The sequence below is a fragment of the Oxyura jamaicensis genome, chromosome 1 (genome assembly GCF_011077185.1).
Source record: "Oxyura jamaicensis isolate SHBP4307 breed ruddy duck chromosome 1, BPBGC_Ojam_1.0, whole genome shotgun sequence".
In the NCBI taxonomy this organism is placed as follows: Eukaryota; Metazoa; Chordata; class Aves; order Anseriformes; family Anatidae; genus Oxyura; species Oxyura jamaicensis.
Window position 1 is genome coordinate 179,451,483 of NC_048893.1, and position 23,279 is coordinate 179,474,761.

At 39.3% G+C, this 23,279-nt stretch overlaps 3 protein-coding genes across 15 annotated transcripts in view; 2 read left to right on the top strand and 1 right to left on the bottom strand.

Annotated features, from left to right (window-relative positions):
• The window catches only part of SUPT20H (SPT20 homolog, SAGA complex component), a 34,167-nt gene extending 32,268 nt beyond the window's left edge, over positions 1 to 1,899 (top strand). For 6 of the 12 annotated variants that reach the window (XM_035324120.1, XM_035324171.1, XM_035324189.1 and 3 more), the window contains 2 exons: positions 447 to 574; positions 1,358 to 1,899. In XM_035324120.1, the coding sequence (XP_035180011.1) occupies positions 447 to 574; positions 1,358 to 1,498 (269 nt within the window). In that variant the 3' untranslated portion in view covers positions 1,499 to 1,899. The remainder of the gene's footprint in view (positions 1 to 446; positions 575 to 1,357) is intronic. The other 6 variants (XM_035324158.1, XM_035324216.1, XM_035324198.1 and 3 more) reach the window with 3 other exon arrangements.
• On the bottom strand, positions 1 to 12,484 carry EXOSC8 (exosome component 8). 2 transcript variants are annotated; one of them, XM_035324241.1, is made up of 12 exons: positions 12,329 to 12,484; positions 10,271 to 10,307; positions 9,170 to 9,233; positions 8,040 to 8,113; positions 7,399 to 7,444; positions 6,265 to 6,370; positions 6,136 to 6,181; positions 5,784 to 5,880; positions 4,622 to 4,742; positions 2,422 to 2,528; positions 1,918 to 2,040; positions 1 to 593 (listed from the first exon to the last, which is right to left on the bottom strand). In XM_035324241.1, the coding sequence occupies exons 1-11, from the start codon at positions 12,343 to 12,345 to the stop codon at positions 1,925 to 1,927; spliced, it is 831 nt and encodes a 276-aa protein (XP_035180132.1). In that variant the 5' UTR covers positions 12,346 to 12,484; the 3' UTR covers positions 1 to 593; positions 1,918 to 1,924. The 2 variants fall into 2 exon arrangements, with proteins under 2 accessions (XP_035180132.1, XP_035180122.1); XM_035324231.1 differs by lacking the exon at positions 1 to 593 and having other exon boundaries at positions 1,824 to 2,040.
• The window catches only part of ALG5 (ALG5 dolichyl-phosphate beta-glucosyltransferase), a 22,590-nt gene continuing 11,790 nt past the window's right edge, over positions 12,480 to 23,279 (top strand). Inside the window, exons 1-8 of the mRNA XM_035324225.1 lie at positions 12,480 to 12,620; positions 13,574 to 13,745; positions 15,005 to 15,051; positions 15,703 to 15,771; positions 17,021 to 17,113; positions 18,026 to 18,139; positions 19,450 to 19,509; positions 22,807 to 22,958. Of these exons, the coding sequence (XP_035180116.1) occupies positions 12,543 to 12,620; positions 13,574 to 13,745; positions 15,005 to 15,051; positions 15,703 to 15,771; positions 17,021 to 17,113; positions 18,026 to 18,139; positions 19,450 to 19,509; positions 22,807 to 22,958 (785 nt within the window). The 5' untranslated portion in view covers positions 12,480 to 12,542. The remainder of the gene's footprint in view (positions 12,621 to 13,573; positions 13,746 to 15,004; positions 15,052 to 15,702; positions 15,772 to 17,020; positions 17,114 to 18,025; positions 18,140 to 19,449; positions 19,510 to 22,806; positions 22,959 to 23,279) is intronic.

Below are 23,279 nucleotides of genomic sequence, written 5' to 3' on the forward strand. Positions count from 1 at the left end.
TTACAGAACAACTTGCTATTTATTATCAGCACATGAATTATACAAGAAATACTTGACTCCCACTACCAAAGCACGCGCTTCTCTGCTTTGTTTGGCAGTTAAGTGTAATAAATTGGTTATATCGCATGAATAAGCCACACTTGATACGATAATACAAGAAAATTCCATGCCAGACTTCATTGAAGAATGTTTCTTTAACTGTGTGCTTAACATCCAGTATGAAAAACCTCTTTGTGTCTCCACAAGCACTTCATAATCTAATTATGTTAACTAACCAAGTATGTATATCATGTATATTTTATTCTGTACTGTTTCAAATTTTACTTAAACTAATTCTGTTGATCCTCCCTTTCTGTTACACTCTATTCCTATGTCTTCCTTTCCCAACCCTGACACACTCAACCTGACCTCTTTGACCTGCCTGCTTTCCCCTTCTCCTTTCTTAGTGTTGTCTCAGCTTGGCTCTGCTGTGAACAGACCTGGGCAAAGCCTTCCTCAGCAGAGACTCCAGCTCTCTTCTGCCTTACAACAGCAACAACAACAAGCCTTGCAGCAGCAGCAGCAACAGATACAAGTAATCCAGCAACTTCACTCTGTTTAAAAAAAAAAAAAATACAATTCTCAGCTCCAAAACAAAAAATCTCCTTTTTTTTAAACTGTCTTTACAGTCTGAAATTAAAAAAAAAAAAAAATAATTCAGACAAACTATCATGAAAGACTTGAAATCTGTAGTTCTCTCAGCTTGGAGCACTGCCTTTATTTTTTATTCATTTAAGCCATCCACCTTCCTGATTTGCTAACATTCAAGGAGTGCTTGTGGCACATTACTAAATAAGCTCTGCCAGGTGCCATTAGTATTACAAAATAATGACACTTGAAGCACCTACAAGTTCCAGTGTAGCACAGCTACAGTTAATATATACAACATCTCTGACAAAGCATTCCTTTAGCATTCTGGTATTCAGATGCTTTATGAAAATATTAAAATACTTTCAGCACACAGTCTTGTGATACACAAAGAAAACACTACATACACAGAAAAGGTACGATGCTAAAGATGTACTATGTCACCAAATGTTCACTGAAGTTGCTGAGTTACTGCAGTTACTGCAATGGAGAGAAAGGGCAAAGGAACAGCTGTCTGAGAACGTGTACAATGCTAGATATGCCCTCAGCAGGCTTCTGTGCCACTGGTGCTGCTTGACTGTACTCATTGCCCCAGTACATGATGTATTCCTTTTGTTAACCTAGTGCCTCCTCAGTTTATTTTCCACCTTCCTGTCATTCTTTCTGATGTGAAACATAGCTTTATAGCTAATACTAACAAGCTTTTTCTCCCCCTTCTCCTTCGTGGCAGCAGTTGCGATTCTTGCAGCATCAAATGGCTATGGCAGCAGCAGCAGCAGCACAAGCAGCTCACCTGCGACATCAACAGCATTCAGGCAGCCACTCAAAAAGTAAAAGGAAAAGAGGCACACCAGCCCCTCCAAAATCCTGAGACTTGCATTTTTTTTCCTCTCTATAAAAATGATTCAAAGGTGATTTTTTTTCTTCCAGTTCAAAAAGGAGAAGGCTTAAAAACAAATCAGTGTTTTATATTACTGGTGGGAAACCGACCTTTTGAAATTACACTGAAATAAACTGTTTTTTTGGAAGTTACCCCTATATAACGTGGTGACTTCATTGGTAAAGCAGCTAGGGCCTGGTTTCCTTTTAAGTCACTTAATTTTTTAACAGAATGTTTTATCTTGTATTTTTTACCATTCAGCAGCATTGTACATAGTATAAGGGTGAAAACGTTTTAGAAAAAATGAACTTTGTAAATGTAGTATTGGTATTTGTTTATTTAGTATAAAAAGGTTTGTGAACACTGTAACAAATACAATTTTTACAAATCCACTTTTGAAAAGATCTTGCCTTTTGTTCAGTTGGGCTTTATGCTTTTTATTACTTTGTCTATCAGCTTCTTTACTTCTTTGTGTCTTGTTATGGCTCTGGTGATACAATCCTGAAGCTTGGCTCCTGTCAGAGGACTTCCACCTAAGAATTGAAAGGAACAATTTGATTTTCCACTTAGGCTTCAGTTAAGTATCCTAAAATGTGTTTTCCAAGTCAGAGTAATCCTCTCAACTAACTTTCACCTGAAGACAGTCTTCTTCAACTATAGCCTCAGGCACAGGAAACAAACACACTGAAGCTAAACAGTAGGCACGCTCAAGATTTGTATAAGATAAGCCATGACTTTTAAACGTCAGTCATGCCACCTCTTTCAAAATGAATTTCAAGTGTGATTTAATCAGTACATAAGCAATCTGTTGTCGTAAAGCATGCACATTTCACAAAGAAAAGCGGGTATATAACATATGGGTCAAGAAAAGACCATCCTCTTCCTAGGTTCCTGTTCAATAAGCTTTAGAATACCTGGCTTATGGACAGAACAGAGCCTGTCTTCTTCATCAGTTACAACAGTTACTGTTCCAGTTGCTAAGTCTTCTTCTTCAGCAGTTGGATCAACTATGAGTAATGTGCTTTTGAAAGGAAAATATATGCAGACGTTAGTACATCATGTTCCTTTAACATGGCTGCAAAATACACATTGTTAATTAATTTCAATGTAGCGTTATAAAATAATTCTAGACTGATTTGGTGTTCAAACTCATCTTTTTTACCATAATGTACTAGTTTTTTAAAAAAGGGAAATAGCGTATATGGCTCTTAAAATACCAGCTGTCAAAATAGATCTTTATTGCAAGTTTTATGGACCTGTGGTATTGCAGGAAAACACCATTAAACTGTTATTTGCAGTATGCAACCAGTAATTTCATAGTTGAGCAAAGATGGTGTTTTTAGGCATAGCCTGCACTAATCTGTACCAGATTTTAAGACAAAATACATTCCCAGCTGTAAATTCACTGAAGTAGCTCTCAATCGCTTGTCAGAGAGCTCTAACATCACTCAGACTGTGAATAGTTCAAAAAGGGTTACTGGGTACCTTAAAGAAAGCAAAATAAGCTGTCAAATACATCAGACAATGCAGATCATTAAACGAGAAAATACTAGTTTTCAAGTTAAAAATTGAGCAAACCAATGAAAAAAAAGGATATCAACTAAAAGACAACTTTTCACAACAAGAGCTTGAACTTAAAAAAGCCAAACAGCAACACATCAGCCTTAGTTTCTTTCAAAAAAAAAAAAAAAAAAAGGTACTACAAACATTTCACTTCTGAGTTATGATACAGCCATACAGACTGTACCTGAAGTTTTCATGAAACCTCAGTTTATGTGGGTTAACTAAATTTCGTGTGAGAGATTGATGTAATCAACTTCAACCTACCTGCTACAGTGCACCTAGACTGTATGATTATGGCAGGTTTTGGGGGAATAGCAATAAGGCTATATGCCTGTTAAATAATTGGAAGAATTTTTTGATTTGAGCTCATGCAATGCGTAATTTTTAACTATTCTTTCTGCATAATTTACACTTTAACCAACAGTTTCAGATTGTCCTTTCAGACCAACAGTGTAATAAAAATAACAGTCCTTAGCTACACTACTCAAAACTGCTACTTTTTTACTCTACCCACACACACTGTACAGCATCAGTCCTTTGCATCACAAAGGAAACCTGCACGCACCGAGAGTTGGATGCATCAGACCTGGCTCTTTATTTATGTACAGGCTGACTCTGCAGGGGCCATGCTGTGGAGCTCCACAGTGCTCTGCACCAGCATACCTGTAACCTTCTGCTTTGATTGATTTGGTAATCACTTGGTCAGCACTGGAGCTTAGCACTCCCCTCACCCCATCCCACAGTTGAATCCAAGGGCCTATCAGTAATTTCTGTGAATACAGATAAATGTGCCATAAACACCTGAGCTCTCTAAACGTTTAAATGGATTGATAGCACACTTAATGCCGTATTCTTGATTTTCTACTCTTCGTCTATGCAGCAACAGAACACTTAATTAACATACACTAATGAAGAGCCAATAAACAATTTTAGGTGAGGAGTCAAGTTATCAGATGCGATTATTTTGAATTCTCATAATCAGATTCTTTACCTACAGGAACAATGACTTAAGAGTGCTGGTCATACTTCATCTTGAGTAATTATGTTTTCAGTTATCCAGAGGTTTTGTTTTTTGAGTGGACCAGTATTTTTTTACTTCCTCTGTTAGCTAAACCCTTCATATGATCTGTTCACTACCATCTTTTATATCAGCTATGTACATAAACTTTTAAAAGATAAACTCTTAGTAGCATTCTTTTGTCTCAAGGATACTGCATAAACATAAATCAATACCTTTTCCAAAACCTTCAACCCTAGAATACTTTTATGCCTGTCCTTTAGGCTGGGAAACAGTTTTGCTTTAAGTCACAGGAAGAAGTTGCACAAACTTTTTTTCTGCTGCATACTCATTCATACTGCAGAACTACAAATCAGTTCAGCAAGACACACCTTGGATATAAGAGCAAGCGAAACAGCACTGCCTGAACCCTTGTGTCCTTCACCAGCAGCAGTAGATGAGAAGTGCAGAAACACCAGTAGCACCCTCATGTTTTCACTATTTCTTTTAGATTCACAGTTGTTTTTGTAAGTACAAAACAGTTATCAACTTACTCATCAAATATAGCAAAGGATGTGGCAACTGGATGCTTTCTGATAACCAAAGGATTCTTCTGTTTTAAATTAACTTCTGACAAACCAGTTTCTTCATTTATAGTAACAGATGGCAATTGGACTAAAGAGATGAAAAAATGACAATAGTAAAATATTAAACACTGCTACTTTCAATAGGCCTAAAGATGCCATAGACCACTGAAATATTCAAGCTGTCCTTTTACCATATTGGTAAGCCACTGAAAGCAGATGTGAATGGGATTTTGGTTACATTATAAGTGTTCCATTTTTGAAATCAAGGAAAGCGTTTAAGTTAAAACTACCTGTTCAAGGAACTATTTTACTTTTCTCTTGAAAGTAACATTCCTCCCTACATGGAAGCATTTTCTGCTTCCAAAATACCATACAATTACAACACCTTTAGTCTCAAATAGAACAAAAAGCATTTTTCCCCCCAAAAAATGCCTACAGGACATTAATATTGCTATGTATGTATATATATATTCTCATGTATTTTATACATCTGTAGAAAAATCACAATCCAATCTTAAGATAACTCTCACTCTAACAACCCAGTAATGGAGACAGGGAAATCAAGAGCACATTAACTATGGGAATTCGGAGGCAAGCAATTCACGCTTAGAAAAGCCTTTTTCTAACTCTTCATGCTGTCTCCCACATGTGTATATAACCCACACCTTGTGAATAATCATATATACATGGTATGCATGAAAACAGGTCTTTCAAACGCATAAAGCAACAAACACTGTGTTTTGACAAAATAAGCCAAGCTCCCAACAGCTTGTTCTGCCCACACAACATAGATGACCAAGGTAAGATGCTCTACTAGACATTTAAGTTGTTTATGACCACTGCTGAAAGATTCAGATTTCTGACACAGAAGAACACAAACTAGAATGGCTATTAATCTTACAAGACAGCAAGAATATACATACAAAAAGATCTTACTGACCAGCTGTTACAAATCAATGGAATCCTTACCATCAGTTCCACTCTGTATTCCCACTTCAGTAATTTACGTGACAGAAAAAAGCAGACTTAAGGAACTGTGAAGCAGTTATTTTCCCTCACGATTAAAAACTAACGTATTTCTCCAAGCAACAGCAGTCAGAGCGTGTTTCCTACTCTAAAGAAGACTTACCATTTTTTAATGCTGCTAACAAAGCAAAGGTACTGGCATCCAAGATGTTTCCATCATAGTCCAGACATATGATGTCACAGTATAACACCCAAGCAAGCTATCAAAAAAGGTTTGTACAGATGAGGTATTACAGCAGCTAGGCAAATGGTGCAATATCTAAGAAAACACTGGCCACACAAACAAAGATACTTATTTTTTCCTAACAAAATTTTAGACTTTAGACCTAAACACAGCTATGTAAATTGAAAACACAACAAAAACAACAAAACTACAACCCCCAATACCTTCTTTAAAGTCTTACCACCATCATCTTGCTAGTATGCCCTTCTTTATATATGGAGATATAACTTACCTTGCCATTTGCAATACACAGATCTTCTTTTGCTATTATCTGTGAACTAAAAATGAGAAAGTAAAACAGCAAGTAGAAAATTGTCTTTCAGAGTTGTTTGTGGTGTAAATGCAGTAAGATGGTCCTTACTTTTCAATCACATCGGCAATGAACTGGCTTGCTGCTTGAGCCTCTTCGCCAGGAGGTCCAGAGCGAAACCTTGTTGAGCAGAGGGATGGCAGTTCTACATTTGGAACTAGGTAACAAAAATCATCAGTTATAAACTAAAGAAATCATGACATGGGACATCAAAAATAGAAATAAGACAATATGCACTTTTAATACCATTTTATGTACTTCAAATGAAAGGCAAGACCAAGAATTCTTCAGTCAAGCCTTCCTACTTTTCCCCTCAAAAATAGTTACTTACATATGAGTTTGTACTAAAGAGCTTGTAGAAGTCTGTACTTGGAAAAGGTATGTTCCACGGAAAAGCAAATACTTGTACTAATCATTTTCTGTTTGTATTCCTTCTGTGAGTATCATGACCCCACACAAACTCTTCCCTAAGTGTTACGCGTTCTTAACTAGCTCAAGAAACAGCACCATTTTCATCCCACTGCCTGACTTTACCGGTATGCTATCTGCTTTTCATCAACCATTAAAACTTGATACTTTAGACTGGAAGCAAAAACATGCATAAACTTTTGTGGAAAAAAAAAATCCACAGACCATAATGAGGCTCACTGAAAACAACATACTTTGGCGATACCGTATAAAAAAGGGGATTTCACATAAGCTCTCTGTTCCACTGAATAATTTTATTTCAAAAGAAACTCCGCAGAACAGTGAGGATGTTGGATTTCTACAGTTCACCAAGAAATAAACAGTTTTAAAGAGTCATATTTTTTGCCTGCTGGGACTTCAAGGCAAAACATTTGCCTTTGCACAGCCTCATATGGCACAATCTTGTATAGATGGTTTTAAAACCTTTCTCCCCTTAACATACGTACATACCCTCGCTCAGGGTTTATTTTCATCCCGGTCTGGAAACAGGAATGAGAAAGCAGCTTTCTATAGAAAACTCATAAGCAGGGGAATTCTGAAATTTCTGAAGTACTACTTCCCAAATGTCAATTTGGCAACTGATTTTAGGGAAAGTAATATAATTTTACCATTTTTTTTTCTGTTAATGAGGCCTTCACAGCACGCTTCATCTGTCCCATTATTACTTTTAGCTGAAGCAATAACAAATCTGAGTAAGAACAATACCAAAAAGCTTACCAATATATCCTTTATTAGCAGAATCTACTGCAGGTGCAGCAAGTTCCTGGAATAAAAAAGGCATAAATGAAGAGCTGAATTTTGTTCAAAAAAGATTTTCTAGCTATTCTAAGTATGAAGTGTCACTTTCTTGCCAGTTATCATTACAGTTAGATTTACAAGAGCTCTTTTTCATTAGTCAGTTGCAAGTTCATAGCAAAACTGTCTGTAGCAAACTGTATTTTGCTAATGGGAAAACTTTTCACTGCATGCAGGGGTGTGAAGTGATTTGTCTCAGCGTTCACGGCAGGGCACCAGTAAAGCTGAGGCTACAAGGCACTTCATAGTCCAGCCAACTAATTACAATCCACGTACTGATTAGTGTCCAGAAACTCTTTAATTACTGTCTGTTATTTCTAGATAATAAAAGCTCTGTATTTTTGTGCATATCTTTCTCCATATGCTGTACACACCACAAAAATACACATTCTCAGAATGTACAAGCAGCCCTAGACAATGAAATAATAGTATCTTTGAGGCCTGAAAGTAACTCGTGAAATAATGTAATTGTATCTGACTGGCATGTTATTGTAATGCAGCAAGAGATGCATTCTACAGACGAATTCAGCTAACAACCAAGTTATAATCAAAACCAACCATACCGCTTTAACTCCACAAATTACTGTAGTATTTCCCAATTTCACCAGGGCAGACCCATCCGCAGTTGTAATTGAACCTGAAGAGAGAAAGTGCTGTTCAATAAAATCGTTCATTCAAAGGACCTTAATTAACATCCACCTTCATAAAGTGCTTAATCTCTGTCATTTTAAACTAAACACAGCCTAAGCAAAGTCTTGATGAATCCAGGATGGAAACAGATCCCTTCTCTCTATCAAACAGAGAGAACACTGAATTATTAGCATTCTTAAAATTCAAGCTAAGGATTGCTGAATCCATTATCCAAAACGTACTACTAGTGTTTTCTCCCAAAATGTTACAGATTAAGCCTGCCTCATTATTAGCTTGATCATTTTTTTTTTATGTGCAACAGATTGTGTTTTGTACATTGATTCAAATTTGAACTAATAAAATCCTTTATATTAATAGCAGTCAGTTCTCTACTAGATGAAAACATACCTTTTACCACACAAATAGGTAAAACAGCTCTAGATCACAGATCCTATCAATGGAAAACTTTTAAATCAGTAATCAAGGACTGTTATCACAAGATGACCTTTTGAGTGACTCAAAAGACCTCATGAAAAGGCAACACTGTACAATGCAAGAGATCTGCAGCATCTGTTTCAGCAATAAGCAGCAACCATCCCGTCATGGCACACGTTAATCTATGTATTTTTTTCAGAAATCACAGCAAGGTTTCAGAAAGGTAGTTAAGGCCTGCTGCTCGCTGCACATAAGGCATCTTATTAAAGCACAGGCCAGGAGTCAGCACGTTTCAAGATGCCAGGCATCGATTGTGCACTGGTCAGTATGTGGACAGACACTGCCTTCAGCATCCAGAACATCAAGCTGCTGGTCTTAGAAGGAGCCGCACTTCTAAAACCACCTAAATTTTGCTGAGTTTACCAGCCGGTGGGAGGACCAGAGAACAATGCTCGAAAATATAACTGTACCATGCATTATTTTTAATGTTTGTTGGGACTAAAAAATCCTCTCTCTTCCTTGTTTCAAAATTCAAGCACCAAGAAAACTGATCAGCAAGTCATTAAGGGTACTGGCTATTGCAATGAAAGATTAAAAATACCCACATTATCATTATTATCCCACTTACCTATGTTGACAGTCGTTGCCCGGAATTCACCTAGCTCCCTTCCATCAGGTCGACAGTTCTCTTTCTACACAGAAATCACAAATTTCAAATTAGAAAACATATTCTTATCAAGTAACACAGCAGAAATGTTTTATCAAATAACACATCAGTAAGTTTATATAAAAAACATTTTCTTCATTTTAGTGGAAATGCACAGCTACAAAATTGCTAGGAAAAACTTTGATCATATTCCAGCCAGTTTTTCATCAACTGATGCCATTTGTGGTTGCAGGATCAGACTATTTTTATTTATTGTAACTTATTTAGAAAATAAATATAACAATAGATTGATTGTCTGTCTCAAGGATAAGTACTACAGGCTAGATTCAGAAACTTAAACTTAGAGTTTCTACCTGTATGCATTGTTTGGAATTCTTAGGCAATTCCCATCCCTTAACTCCACCTAGCGGAGCTCTCAAAATGAACATTAGAGTGAAAAACAAAACAAAACAAAAAAACACTTTGAAATATTGTCAGTCAGAAGTTGTGCAACAGAATCTAAACCTTCGGTTAAAAGCAGCACCAATTTGTTATGATTCATGCTAGATCTGAAATATTATTCATCACAATTTCAAGCTTATCAAAATCAAAGCTTTTGGTTCAATTACAAGAACTGAAACTGATGGAAGTGAATACAGCATTACTGCCAAGTCAATACTATTTTAGTGTAATGCATACAGAAGAAAGAGGCTCTCCTTCATAATTACAGTGAGCACAGTTAGTAGCACTATTTTTTATTATTTTTAGTAGCAACTGAAAGCCAAGTCACTTTGCACTAGGCACAAGCCTGCACCACCACCTTGGTCAAATTTAACTCAGATTCCTTTTGAGGCCAACAAAAGCATTTTCACATCTGGAGTTAAACAGGAACACCACCTGCCACGGAATCAATGACAGGGACAGGAGGAAAAACAAGCTCTGAAGAACTAGAAGCATTTTCCCCCAACTCAATGAGTTGTTTTTCCCTTACAGTTTCAAGTTTCCATGCAAATTAAAGAAGTGTGAGTACACAAGAAAAATTGCTTGCAAGCAATTTATACATGTGTATTATGTTTTACTCACCAAAAATCTTCTGTAATATTCCAACGGTTCCACTGTTCTACAAGAAACAGGAAAGGATGTTTACACACAAGCTTCCAAGGAGAGAGGGCAAAAAGAAAAAGCAAGAGCTATCCTACAACAACAAATAATCTAAGAATCAAGATGACTCACAAAGCTGCTTAGCAATATGAGATATGAAAGACTTGGAAACTGGCAAATGATCTAAGAAACAAACCTATTTTTTCATTCATTTACAAAATACTTCACAAGGAATCTGCACACAAGCTACTAGCTTTCACCTCAATAACATTAATTAAATACCTATTAGTTTTAAGGTCAAAGTGAATGTTTACTGAAGCAAGAACACAGAACTTTTTGAAGACCTGCAGAAAGAGTAATTTTATTACAGTGTCTGAAATATTTGGTAGCTCAATGACTGCATTCAGATGCATAAAACAGTTTAAAACAACTACACAAAACGTTATATTTTTCTTTGAATACTTAGGAAAAAATAAAAACTGCAATAAATGCTTCATGCTTCAGTTGAGAAATAATTTATGTTTATTATTACTCAGATATTGCCAACAGTTTGTGCATTTTTTTAAGCACACAACATTAAGGTAAAAAGAACTCATAAGAGTTGTTTCAGTATTTGAACAAAGCCTTCTCCTCTTTAGAACCACAGAATCATTAAGGTTGGAAAAGGCCTGCAAGACCATCTGGTCCAACCATCCCCCTACTACCAATGTCACCACTAAACCGTGTCCCTCAGCACCATGTCCAACCTTTCCTTGAACACCCCCAAGGACCATACTGTAGATATTACCCATCCAGACAGCAGTCTGTCTCTCCCTGCTGTGTTTTTTCCCCATATCGCACAGCTCAATGCACTGCCCAGGCCCCTCCACTGCTCTCTGGCAGCTCTCACAGAGCCTTAGCTCTGTCTCAGACAGGCAAATCACAGATCATTAGGGTTGGAAAACACCTCCAAGATCATCTTGTCCATACACCCCCCTACCACCAATGTCACCCACTAACCCACGTCCCCAAGCACCATGTCCAACCTTTCCTTGAAGGCCCCCAGGGACGGTGACTCCACCACCTCCCTGGGCAACCCGTCCCAATGCCTGACTGCTCCTTCTGAGAAGAAATGTCTCCTCATTTCCAACCTGAACCTCCCCTGGCACAACTTGAGGCCATTCCCTCTAGTCCTGTCACTTGTTACTTGCGGTAAGAGGCTGACCCCCAGCTCCCCACACCTTCCCTTCAGGCAGTTGTAGAGAGCAGTGAGGTCTCCCCTGAGCCTCCTCTTCTCCAGACTAAACAATCCCAGCTCCCTCAGCTGCTCCTCACAGGACTTGTGCTCCAGGCCCTTCACCAGCTTCGTAGCCCTGCTCTGGGCACGCTCCAGGGCCTCGGTGTCCTTCTTGTACTGAGGGGCCCAAAACTGAATGCAGCACCCGAAGTGTGGCCTCAGCAGAGCAGAGTACAGGGGGACGATCAGCTCCCTGCTCCCGCTGTCTACTATTCCCGATATAAGCCAGGACGCTGTTGGTCTTCTTGGCCACCTGGGCACACTGCTGGCTCACGTCCAGGTGAACATCAGTCAACACCCCCAGAACCTTTTCCTCTGCACAGCTTTTGAGCCACTCTACCCTAAGCCTGTAGCGCTGCATGGGGCTGTTGTGACCAAAGCGCGGGATCCCACATGCAGACGTGTTGAGATGCAGGCACTGACAGCGATGCTGTACACACACGCACACACAACACACACACGCACACAGTTTTATTAACTCGTTTATAAGCAGCACGCTTATCCCCAGGGAAGCCGGCACACGGAGGCCCCACGGCTCATGGCGGCTCCTCCGCTCCCACCCCCAGCCCCGCCACAGGGGCCAGCACCCCTCCGCACCCACCCACCACGATCAGTCGCGACACCCCATTTCAAGCAGCAGGCGGAACCCACGGACCCACGACGAGGCGGGAAGCCGCGAGCTCCCCCGAGCCGCCTACAACCCCCGGGGGCCGTCCCCAGGCAGGGCAGAGCCGTGAGGTGCCTCCCCGGCGCCCCTCGCTTACTTGAACGCCGTCGCCATGCCGCTGCCTTTTCCCCTCCCTTCCCTTCCTTTCCCCGGGTGTGGTTCCGGGGTTGCGGCGCCCAGAAGCCTCCGCTGCCGGCCGGCTGCCAGCACGGCGGGGCGGGGAAGGGAAGGGAAAGAGATGGCGGCTTCCGCGTGGCTGTAGCCTCGCCACAGGGCGCCGAGCCGCCGCCTCCCCCCCGCCGCCGTGGGCTATGGCGCTACCGCTGCCCCTGCCCCTGTCCGAGGCCGCCGCCTTGCTGGCCGCCTTCCTCCTTCTCCTCCTCCTCCTGGTGAGAGCTCCCGGGGGCGGTGGAGGGCTTGGCGTGCGTGGTGTTTGCAGCGGGGGTGGGCTCGCAAGGGGTGTGTTTTGTGCCGGGGGTTGTGCGCCTCCTGAAGGCACCCGGTGTGGGGCTCCTGTCCCAGCCGCTCAGGGACAAGCGGTGTAAAATGGGGAGCTGCTGTAAAATGGGGAGCGAGGTTGAGGATTTTAGCCTGGAAGCCGAAATTCTGCCGCGCTCCATTGCTGCCACGTCTGTGGTGCTCCCGAAGACTTGGGGAGAGAGCTGCCCGCTGTGTTTCGGCTGCACAGAAGTGCCCTGACAGGGGTGTGCTGTGCTCCAGGGTAATGCCACCGCTTCCAGGGGCTCAGCACAGCACCGGAGGCAGCGCCAGCTGGCTGACAGAGAGTATTTGGACAAGGTGTGGCAAGGCTTGGACCAACCCTTCGAGGGCATCTGCAGTTGCAGCTGACTTAAGACCATCTAGTCTGATGGTTAACCCAGTACTGTCAAGTTCACCACTAAACCATGCCAACAAGTTCTACATCTGTGCGTTTCTTGAACACCTCCAGGGATGGCGACTCAGCCACCTCCTTGGGCAGCCTATTCCAATGCCGCACAACACTCTCAATGAAGAATTTTCTCCTAATAGCGAGCCTTGGGGTTGTTGTGCCCCCAGTGCAGGACTCGGCACTCAGCCTTGTTGAACCTCATGCAGTTGGCCTCGGCCCAGCCTATCCAGGTCCCTCTGCGGAGCCCTCCTACCCTCGAGCAGATCAACGCGCAAGAAAGTTTAGGTCCATTGCGGTTTGGTTGGTGGATGAAGCAATGTACTATTGACTCATCTCATTACTGAAATATGTTTGGTTGCCCCTTGTAATGCATTCAGCAGCTATAAACCGTTAATACCATGATATTTTATAAACAGTGCTCAGATGTTTTCTTGCTTATCTTTTTCATCACAGATTTGTGTGATTGCTCACGTAACTGCTGTAAAAATGCCAGCCCTTCAACGATACGAGGAAGAAAAATTCTTCATAAACTCTGAAGGCAGGAAAGAATCTGTACCAAGTATACACGATCCCCCCACAAAGGAACTCTCTGTTGTTGTGCCTTCATACAATGAGGAAGACCGGTGTAAGATTTTTCTTGTTTTGAGAAAAAGAAGAAAATCTATCTGTTGTTCCTCTGATAATGCAGAGGTCAGTTTATGTTGGCAGTAGACTCTAGCACGCCAGATTATGTATCTGATTTTCTACACAGTTTCCAGAAAACAGTTCAAGTACATTGAATTTCAAAACTAAGATATTGTGTAATTTGATTGCTGCTGCTAAAAGGAGCACTTGTAGGAATCTGCTTTATTTTGATAAAGTATAGCAGGATAGCTGCTCATTGCCCCTGTAGTTGCTGTAAAGTAAGGTGTATAAACAGACTTGTAAAATTAATTTCAGAGCTTGCTGTAAGCAACAGCAGCAGTTTCAGACAAGCAGGAAAGGAATGATCTTATGTCTTTGATTCTGCCATTTGACTTTTGGCTTGGCCATATATATGAGGACATGAGACTAAAAAAGCAAAGGCTTTCCAATGCGACAGAAATTGTCAAGCTGTAGAGCTGTGCTTGTGGTTGACGTGGTAGCATAAGTTTCTGTTCTTGGTGAGTGAAAGTACCGAGCTGTCTGGAATTCTCTTGAGGGATATTGACAAATAATGGGCATCTGGACACAAGGTAGGCCTGGTTCTTTCTTGAGTCCAGTGCATTCCTTGGTCCTGGTTCTCATATATGTGCTTGCAGTAAGCAAGGACTTAAATATTTAATGTGCTTTTCATTCAGTTGTCTCTCTGGAGACAGAATAAGCACCTGCAGTGTGTTCAGAAATGAGCATATCCTGAAAAGATGGCCATAAACTTGAATGTCTTTCTAACCTGCAGATAAATCAGCTGCAAAAATAGCATCAGTTTGTTGGCTAAAGCATCACGGCCAAGAGCCTTAGTAGGAGAAGGCATGGGACTAAGTATCGTTAGGAATTTCTCTGTCAGTTGGCTTAGCTTGGAGATTATTTTTTTTTTCTTTAACACTGGCTAGAGAATAGCATTTTAAAATGAAAACTTGGTTCTAATCTTTAAAAGAAATTTTTGTTTCTGTCTTACGTGTGTGAGATTTTTCATTGTTCTTCCATTCAGAAAGGATGAGGCTTAGAATTGCAGGTGCTAAGCTTGTCTACTGAAGCTGGTGTGGTATGAACAAGGCAATTTGCTCACCTTAGCTTTGTGGTTGTTGTCAGCTTGCACGTACAGATGCTTTTTGGTGCTTCTTGGTGTTCAGCCTGTTAAAGTCTACTAACTTCATCTTTATGTTTTTTGTTTGTTTGTTTGTTTTGTTTTGTTTTTCTCTCTAGTACCTCTTATGATGGATGAAGCTATGGATTTTCTGGAAAAAAGACAGGTATTTTCATTTTGCATTCAAAATATATTATCTTCATTTACTATATGTAATAAGTCTGTGATCTATTCACTTTTTTTTTTCTGTATGTTAAATAGCATAATTTTAGCCACTTGGAAGTAATGCTTCTGTCTCTTATCAGTTATTTTTAGATTGAATACTGGAAGGCATTTTTTTAATTAAATTTAATTACTGCTCTATGACGCATGCTATCTCTCCAAAATGGAGATTAAGGATTAATGATACATTTAACATTCTAAACTATATAATTGTTTGTCCCAAACAGTTTTTTAAACGTGTGTTCTTCATTAGGGTTGGTTATTTGGGTAAGAAGCCCCTTGTGGATATTGTTTGGTTTGTTTGTGTTAGCAGTGATGTTGTTCTGAACCTTCATCTCTTATAATTAGTATTTCTTTTAGTTGTAAATGGTAGCTGAGGAAAAATATAACAGCCAATATAATGAAACAGGCGTCAAATGTGGCAAAATTCTTTGACTAAAGTTGTTACCTTAGCAAATTTACTGTATTACATTGGTGCCTGTCTCAACATGAATGAGTTGAAAACTGCCAGAGGTAAAGTATGCTGATGCTGAAAACACCTACTATGTGCTTCAGATACTGGATGAAATGCGTTTTTTCTGTTCTTGTTTTTAAGAAACGAGATCCTTCATTCACTTATGAAGTAATAGTGGTTGATGATGGCAGTAAAGATCAAACCACAGAGGTAAGAAAAATAAGTGCCTTACCCAGAAATCAGAGGTATGGATTTTTATATTGCAGTTGTGAAATAATGTTTTGCCTTTACATTTTGGTACTTGCAATACTTGATGATTCAAATTCAAGTTTCTGAATACTTTCTGTCATTGTCCTACCTGCATTACAGATGTCACGTATGCATAAGCATACACACATAATTATTTTTCAAATGCCAGTATTCTTGACTGGCTGATATGCTGCCCACACAGTTTTTCTGCAGTTGAATTTCTAAAAATTAAAATCTTAGCTTCAGTAAACTTCTAAAATATTCCATATGTGCACAGTGATGTGAATAAAACCTTAAGGAAGCATTAGAAGCCTTTTAAAACAAGAGATGTGTACTGTAATTGACAGAATGGCTGACATACTGCATAGCTCTTTACCGTATTCTTTGTGACATTGTTCATTTTAAAATCCTGGTGACAGAAGCAATGTTTTCAAAATAGTTCTGCATTCTTCTCCTTCTACTCCGATGAATGTCACTGGAAGGGAAGGCTGGCCAACTTGGGATTTTTCTACTATTTCTAACTACTGATTGGTAGACTTTGGGGTCAGATACTTATATGAATGCTGCTTTTTCATTTTCTTCTTAAGCTTGTCCATAAAGTATTGTTCATATATATTTATCAACTTTGCATTCCTTCTAGTATCATTTCTAACTGAGTGCACTATGGCCATGGCCTCTGGACTTGCAAGGACTTGTGGCAGCTGTTAGAAAATATTAGAGGAAAAAGTTCATTTGTTTGTTCTCCCATAGCATGGAAGAAAACTGCACATCAATGTGAATAGGATTTTAGATCACTGATTTTCTGTTTAAGACCACAGTGAGCAGCAAGACAAGTGAGAAATAGGTAGCAGCAGTAAAAAATACATTTTTTTTGATTAAATGTTTGTGTGAGTGTAAAGGATCTGAAATAGTGTGATGTAAATTACATTAGTATTGTGAGTCTTTTGGACTTCAGTGAATGGGGTTTAGAATTGCTTGGAGGAATATCCTGTTCGACTGAGCATGCCTAGGTTTTTCAGTCTTCTTGTGTTGACTGAACTGGTTTTTATTTTCCCCAAACAGACTCCATCAAACACTGGCAATCTATTTGTGGAGACTGAAGTGATAATAGCTATGTGCTATTAAATTAAAAAAAAAAGGGGTGAGCAAATGCAAACTTCTACCTTGATTCCTGTTTTTGTTTTATGCTCATTTTTTGTATGTCTATCAGGTTGCAATGAAGTACTGCAAGAAATATGGAAGCGAGAAAGTGCGAGTTCTTTCTTTGGTAAAAAATCGAGGGAAAGGAGGAGCAGTCAGGATGGTAATTTATGCTTTCATCTCCTTCTCTGTCTGAACTACCTGTGCCCAAATATGCAGAAGATATATCAGCTGTGCTGATCTACATTATGATTTCCATATGTTGACAAAACGATTGACAGAAAACTGAGTATGGGTTCCATGAACTAAAACAAAAGCTCTTTATAAAAGAATCTTATTTTAGATCTCGGAAATGGTATTTTATTCCTGGGAAGAACAATGATTCTATGTGTGATATAGTTTTGCACGTCTGAGTGTATAGTGGGGCTTCATTGACAGTTTTTTTTTCTGAAGTCACACATGTTCAGTTATGACAGTATGTTTGTGTCCCTGTCCGAACACCATTAAAAATTGTCAAAGATCTCTGACCAAGAACGTGACAAAACCTGCAGCATCGTATTTGTTCTTCAGTGACACTCTGACTTAAGACTTATTATTTCTCACAACTAATTGCAGATTCTCTGATGAATTCTCCTGTAACTGTGTTAGAAAAAAATAGCACTGCATCCTCCTTTCCGTAGTTAAATGACAAAGGAAGGCTGTTCAGTGTTGTGGCAACCGCTAATTACTGCTTTGTGCTCCCCTGCTTAGCTGATGGTAGCAACTTATCTCCCAATTTAAGTTTGTAAAGCTTCTAGTTTGCAAGTTTCTCTAGAGAGGGATTGTTAACTTTCCGTGTTTGTGCATTCCCTGTCATTTTGGGATAGTGTGCAGTGTGTGAAGTCTTTAGATACTGTTACAATATAAATTAATAAATTGCTGTTAGTAGCAGAATATTAAACCTCACCTGTTAATGTTGAATCTTTGAGATGCCACTGTTCTGGTCGCTACATCAGGTGTTTGCAGTGTTTGTAGCTAGCTTATGACAAATAACTGATTTGGAAGGTGTAAATTTTATTGACTGTTTTGATTGCAGGGTGTCTTCATTTCTCGAGGGAAAAAAATTCTTATGGCTGATGCAGATGGAGCTACAAAATTTGGTGATATTGAAAAAGTAGAAGAAGGTCTAAAAAATCTTCAACCATGGCCTGTGAGTACAAACTGTCTTAATACACATGCATATAGATTTTTATAGTTTTTTTTACCTTAAGCATTTTGAGATCCAGTTGAAGATGTAGATGTCAGTCTGCAGACTTCGTGCTTAGAAGTTGTAAGAATGGGCTGCAGGAGGTAGCTTCCGTGGAGTGCCTCCTTGGCACTCAGTGTGCCTATTTCAGTGTAGCACAGAATGTTCTATTTACCATTTTTCTTTTGAAGTTATGCTGCATATAAATACCATGTTTTATTCACTTAAAAATACTGTATTTGCTTAGTTAACTGTAGTAATCTTATCTGATGTCATCCTGTATAACTTTAAGGGTGCATCTTAATTTCATTCTATTTTTAGAGGTTTTATTTTCTCAGAATTGTTAGTTTAATGACAATATTTGAAAGAACTCTTGTTGTAAATACAAACTCAAAAAACTGAAACGAGCTGCTCCTTGGATAGTCATTGTCTTTCACGTGCTTGACCTGAAAGAACTGAGGACTGTTTTCATTAGCCTAGCGCTTAAGTGCAGAACAGAGGGGTACATCTACCTAGATTCCCAAAATGGAAGAAATGGTAAGCAGCCTTCCACTGGGAACTCTGATGGCTGCACCAGCAGAAAGGGGCAGCAGCTGTCCGTGAGTGTAGGCACGCAAGCACTGGGGCCACCGGGTGGCAGTGTATCCCTGATGTTTTTCACCGCCAAGACAGCAGCCGCTGCTGGTTCTTCTTCATCAATCCTACACTCAAATACAGCAGATGTGGGGGTTTTATGTGAGAAGTAGTAGCGTGAGAATAACTTCAAATATTCTGTTTTGATCATCTCTTTTGATTTAATTTGGGGTTATATTTGTGACTGAAACCAGGGTGTTTTACTTGTTTGAAGATACATCAGTGGAACAAGTATTCTGTTATCACTTTCGCAACGTAAGGGAAACGTACATTATAACTTCAGGAGCCTCGGAATGCTCAGTGCATATCTGTGCTATTTAATACATTTACTGTATGCCTATTTCAGAGGAATAATGTAAACTAAGCCAGATATGAATAAATTGTAGCAATCTGTACGTACCATATAGAAAATGTAATAACCTTTAGGTGATCTCATAGTTGTAAAAAAGATTTATTTTAGCCTTGGAATATAGCACTAGAAAAAGTGCAGCTACAGGAAGCAGGAGAGTATATGCCTCTGAAATTTTCATTATACTGTTATCATCACTCATAAAGGTTTCACATGGAGACTCACATAAAATCCCAATGATTCAGAAAATGTTAGTTTAACTAATAATTCTTTAATTTCAATTCCTGCACAGAACCAGATGGCTATTTCCTGTGGTTCTAGAGCTCATCTGGAAAAGGACTCAATAGCAAAGGTTTGTTTCCCTTTCTTTCTGTGTACTAGTACTCAAAATATTTCCATTATTTGAATCTGCTCTACAGGTTTTACAATTAAATATGCAAGATCTGTAAAAAGAATGGAAGCTTAAAAATAGGAAACGGTTGCCATGAGTGGAGCATATGCTCCATCGCATAAAACGGATGTGTTCTAGATTTCAGGCACCACCAACTTTGAACTGGTTTCAGTTAGTGTTATGATTGAAGGATTCTGTTTTCCTAGCTGAGAACATCTTACAAGCAGAGCTTCAAATTCCTGACTTAATTGGTTACTAGAGACAATTTTGGTTTCCTGTCATTAGGCAGTAAAGTTTTGGGCACAGTCCTCAGAAGTTAACATTTTGTGACTAATGAGTGTGACTAATTCTGCTCCTACACTGGAATGGTCTCTGTTCAAGTGTGCATTTTCTGCCAGTAGTGGTGGTGGTGGAGTGGAAGGCAACTGATGAGTTCACTTGTATTGATTCTCTTCCACAGCAGGAGCTTGTTATCTACAGATCTTGAGGCCTGTTCAAAGTGAGCTAGGGATAATTACCAATAAACTTCGAAGAGTATCTCAATCAGTGGGAAAGTACTGTACTGTAATTTTTCTGTATTACAGTAAAATTTTTGCGTTTGTACTCAGTCTACTGAAGGGTCCTGTTCAGTGTATGGCTCTTGTGGAATAAACAGGGATGCATAGGCACAGGCTTATCTTGCATCTGGTTTTCTGATGTCTTGGCTGACAATAGTTGACAAAGCACAGGCATGGGACTTGTATTACAACAGACGCATTGCTGGACTAATATTTTTGAGCATCATTAGATATGCTCATCATGTTGAATATTCTAAAGAGTAAGCTTTGTTTATGCTGATGTTTGATACTTGAAACTAATATATATACCCAAATAGTAAAATCCTTTAAAAAGTCCAAAAGAAGTTACACTGGTAATGTTCAGCCCCTGGTAGATCTTGAACTTCTTTTCTTCTGGTTTATCAGGTGGCATTGAAACTTGAAAAGAGTTCCTATAAATACTAATGCGTGTGTCAGCATCCTCACCCAAAGAAAAGGAGGGGAAAAAAAAAAAAAAAAAAAAAAAAAAAACATAATTTTCACAAATAAGAATAGATCTTTGACATGGTACTTACATGCTTGTGGGACAGAATACACCGTTTACAGTTAGCCTGTGAGTCCTAGAAATGTTGCTGCTACATGAAGACCATGTAGCTAGATGGAGACCATGTAGCAAATAAATTGGAGCCCACAAAATGCCTTCATGCTGTGTTGAGGCACTGAATATACATGAACTTTCTTCAGTGCATTCATATTTCTTAGCATCTTTGAAGGGTCTTGCTAAGTAAGGGAGAAGAATCAGAACAGTACTTTTAATGCAAAAATACGATTTGCAGGATGAGAGTATCCCTCCTTTGCTTCTTGTTTCTCCCCCTATTTCTGACTTTCTGATGAGGGAATCATCAGCTGATTAGGTAGCAATGTTCTGTTCTGTTTTCCACACTGGAAAAAAACTGCTGAGTAGGCAATAGGTATTAAAAATATAAAAAAGATGCAAAATAATGTTTGAGAAGTTGGGATTTCTCTCTGGGCTTAGTGGCATCTAGAACAGTAGAATGAAGTTGTGATAAGAAGCCATGTGGGATTTTATTAAGACCAGAATTTCACCCTTAAATTAAGTCTCAAGACATCAAGATTTCTGTTCTGCTTCTAGAATTGTTAATGTACTTTAATGAGTCCATAAATAAAGGCATAAATAGTCCTGAGAGCAATGAACATAACCCAGGAGCTCCTTTTTGCAAACTAAGTGCACGCTATTACAGGATGGCAGTCATGCAGCCTCTTAGAGCTTTCCTTCTGGGACTTGTGTTGTTTGTCACAGGGTGGCTCACCTTCACCAAAAGAGCCAAAAATTCCACACCATATCTACCATTAACCTAGGGCTAGAGCACTTTTCTGAAAGTCACAAGCTATGAACTTTAATTTCCTTAAGCCAAAAGCTGTTACATAATAAGCTGAACATCTTCCCGTTTTCAGCTGAGGTTTGCAATTAGCTTTAAAGGCATCTCTTATCACCCAGAGATGTTTAACAGATGAATTGTTGGCTCCTAAAGATTTGGCGTGGTATTTGGCTTGCTGTCTTAGATACAATCATCTAAATTCAGCTTAATTCAGCAGTGAGTTCAGAAGTGATTTGTGGGTCTGAGTCCTGTTTGTTTAGGAGCTGTCCTGAACACAAGACTAGCAGTGATCTCTGCAAACCTCTGCAAATCTCAGCCTGTGGATTCCATGGACAAACACATTTGTGTGATTGCTATGTCAAGGGCAAAAGTGTAACCAAAGAATAGACTGGGAGAACTTGTAGCAGGAACATAAAATATATTTGCAAAAGAACAAAAGAGGTGACTGGAACAGTGCTGGAAGTATAAAATGAAAAACTATCTTAGACAGCAGCTGTTACTTCAGTCCTGTTTGTTACTTGGTCCATCACATGCTGGGAAAAAAATAAATAAATAAATCCATTCTTTAATTGCATTCCTGTAAGTGCCTTAACACATTGTGTATAATCTCTGGAGATCATTGAATCTTTAATGAAATGAGAGTTTTGCAAGTAACAAGGGATGCTCCTGTTTTTTGTTGTTGTTGTGTGGTTTTGTTTTTTAGGAGTAACAACAAACTTTCAAGAAATGTTTTGGAGTAGTAGCTGGAACCTGGATAGTTTTTACTGTGCATCCTTAAGAATAACAGTCCTTATGCAGTCCTGCTGGCTTAGTCTCCAGTGTTGGTTGTGTTAACTTTTGAATTTGTTGGGCCTGTTCAGCCAACCAGACAGATGTACCCAGTGGAGTAGAGGACATAGCATGCCATTCCACCCTCCTCCTTCACTGTCCTCTTCCTGGTACCCTCAGTTCCCTGGAAATCACAGACTGCACCACTCAATCTGAGTTGAAATGCAGGTTTGGGCTTCTGCTGTGGTTGATATGGTATTGTCCAGAATGGAAAGCTGCTCTGAATTAGGGAAAGCAGCAACAAAAACTTGAACTTTTCATATCCTGTGCCTGTATTCTAAGCATGAACTTGACCAGCAGGTCATTCCTTTTCAGTTCTAACTTTCACTGTAAGAATCAAAAAGTTCTGGTTTGCTTCCAATGCAAAACAAAAATAGTTTACTACCTTTGAAAGCTGTCACAAAACACATTTATCGTCCTGTATGCCAGCTCTGTTAAAACATTTCACTCATCACATAAATGAAGCCATCTAACTTCTTGTCTTTTGTTCACAGCGCTCTTACTTTCGAACTCTTCTTATGTACGGGTTCCACTTCCTTGTGTGGTTTCTGTGTGTCAAAGAAATCAGGGATACGCAGTGTGGATTTAAGCTCTTAACCAGAGAAGCTGCTTTGCGGACTTTCTCAACTCTCCATGTAGAACGCTGGTAAATTCTCTTTTTGTTGTTTTTTCCTCATTGAACATGGTTTTGAAAAAGTAATTTCAGCATTTCTACTATGAAACACGATGTCTGTGCATAAATCCTAACTGCCCAGTTTCTTGATGAATTACAGTACTACTTATGTGGTAAAAATACCTTGGTATTTGCTAGGAATTCTATTTTATTCTTAAGATCTACGTCAGGAATTAGTACATTTCACTCTTCCTTTTTGTGAAGATAGGGATAAGGGAAACAGACGGACTTGCTAAGTTCTGAACTGAGTTTTGACTTTAAAATACCATCCAATGTAAACTGCAGGAAGGATTG

Coding starts and splice junctions, on each gene's coding strand:
- EXOSC8 (XM_035324241.1), bottom strand. Junction 7,445..8,039: donor TAATTTGTGGAGTTAAAGCG/GTATGGTTGGTT, acceptor TTTTTATTCCAG/GAACTTGCTGCACCTGCAGT. Junction 2,529..4,621: donor TCCTTTGCTATATTTGATGA/GTAAGTTGATAA, acceptor TCCTTTCAAAAG/CACATTACTCATAGTTGATC.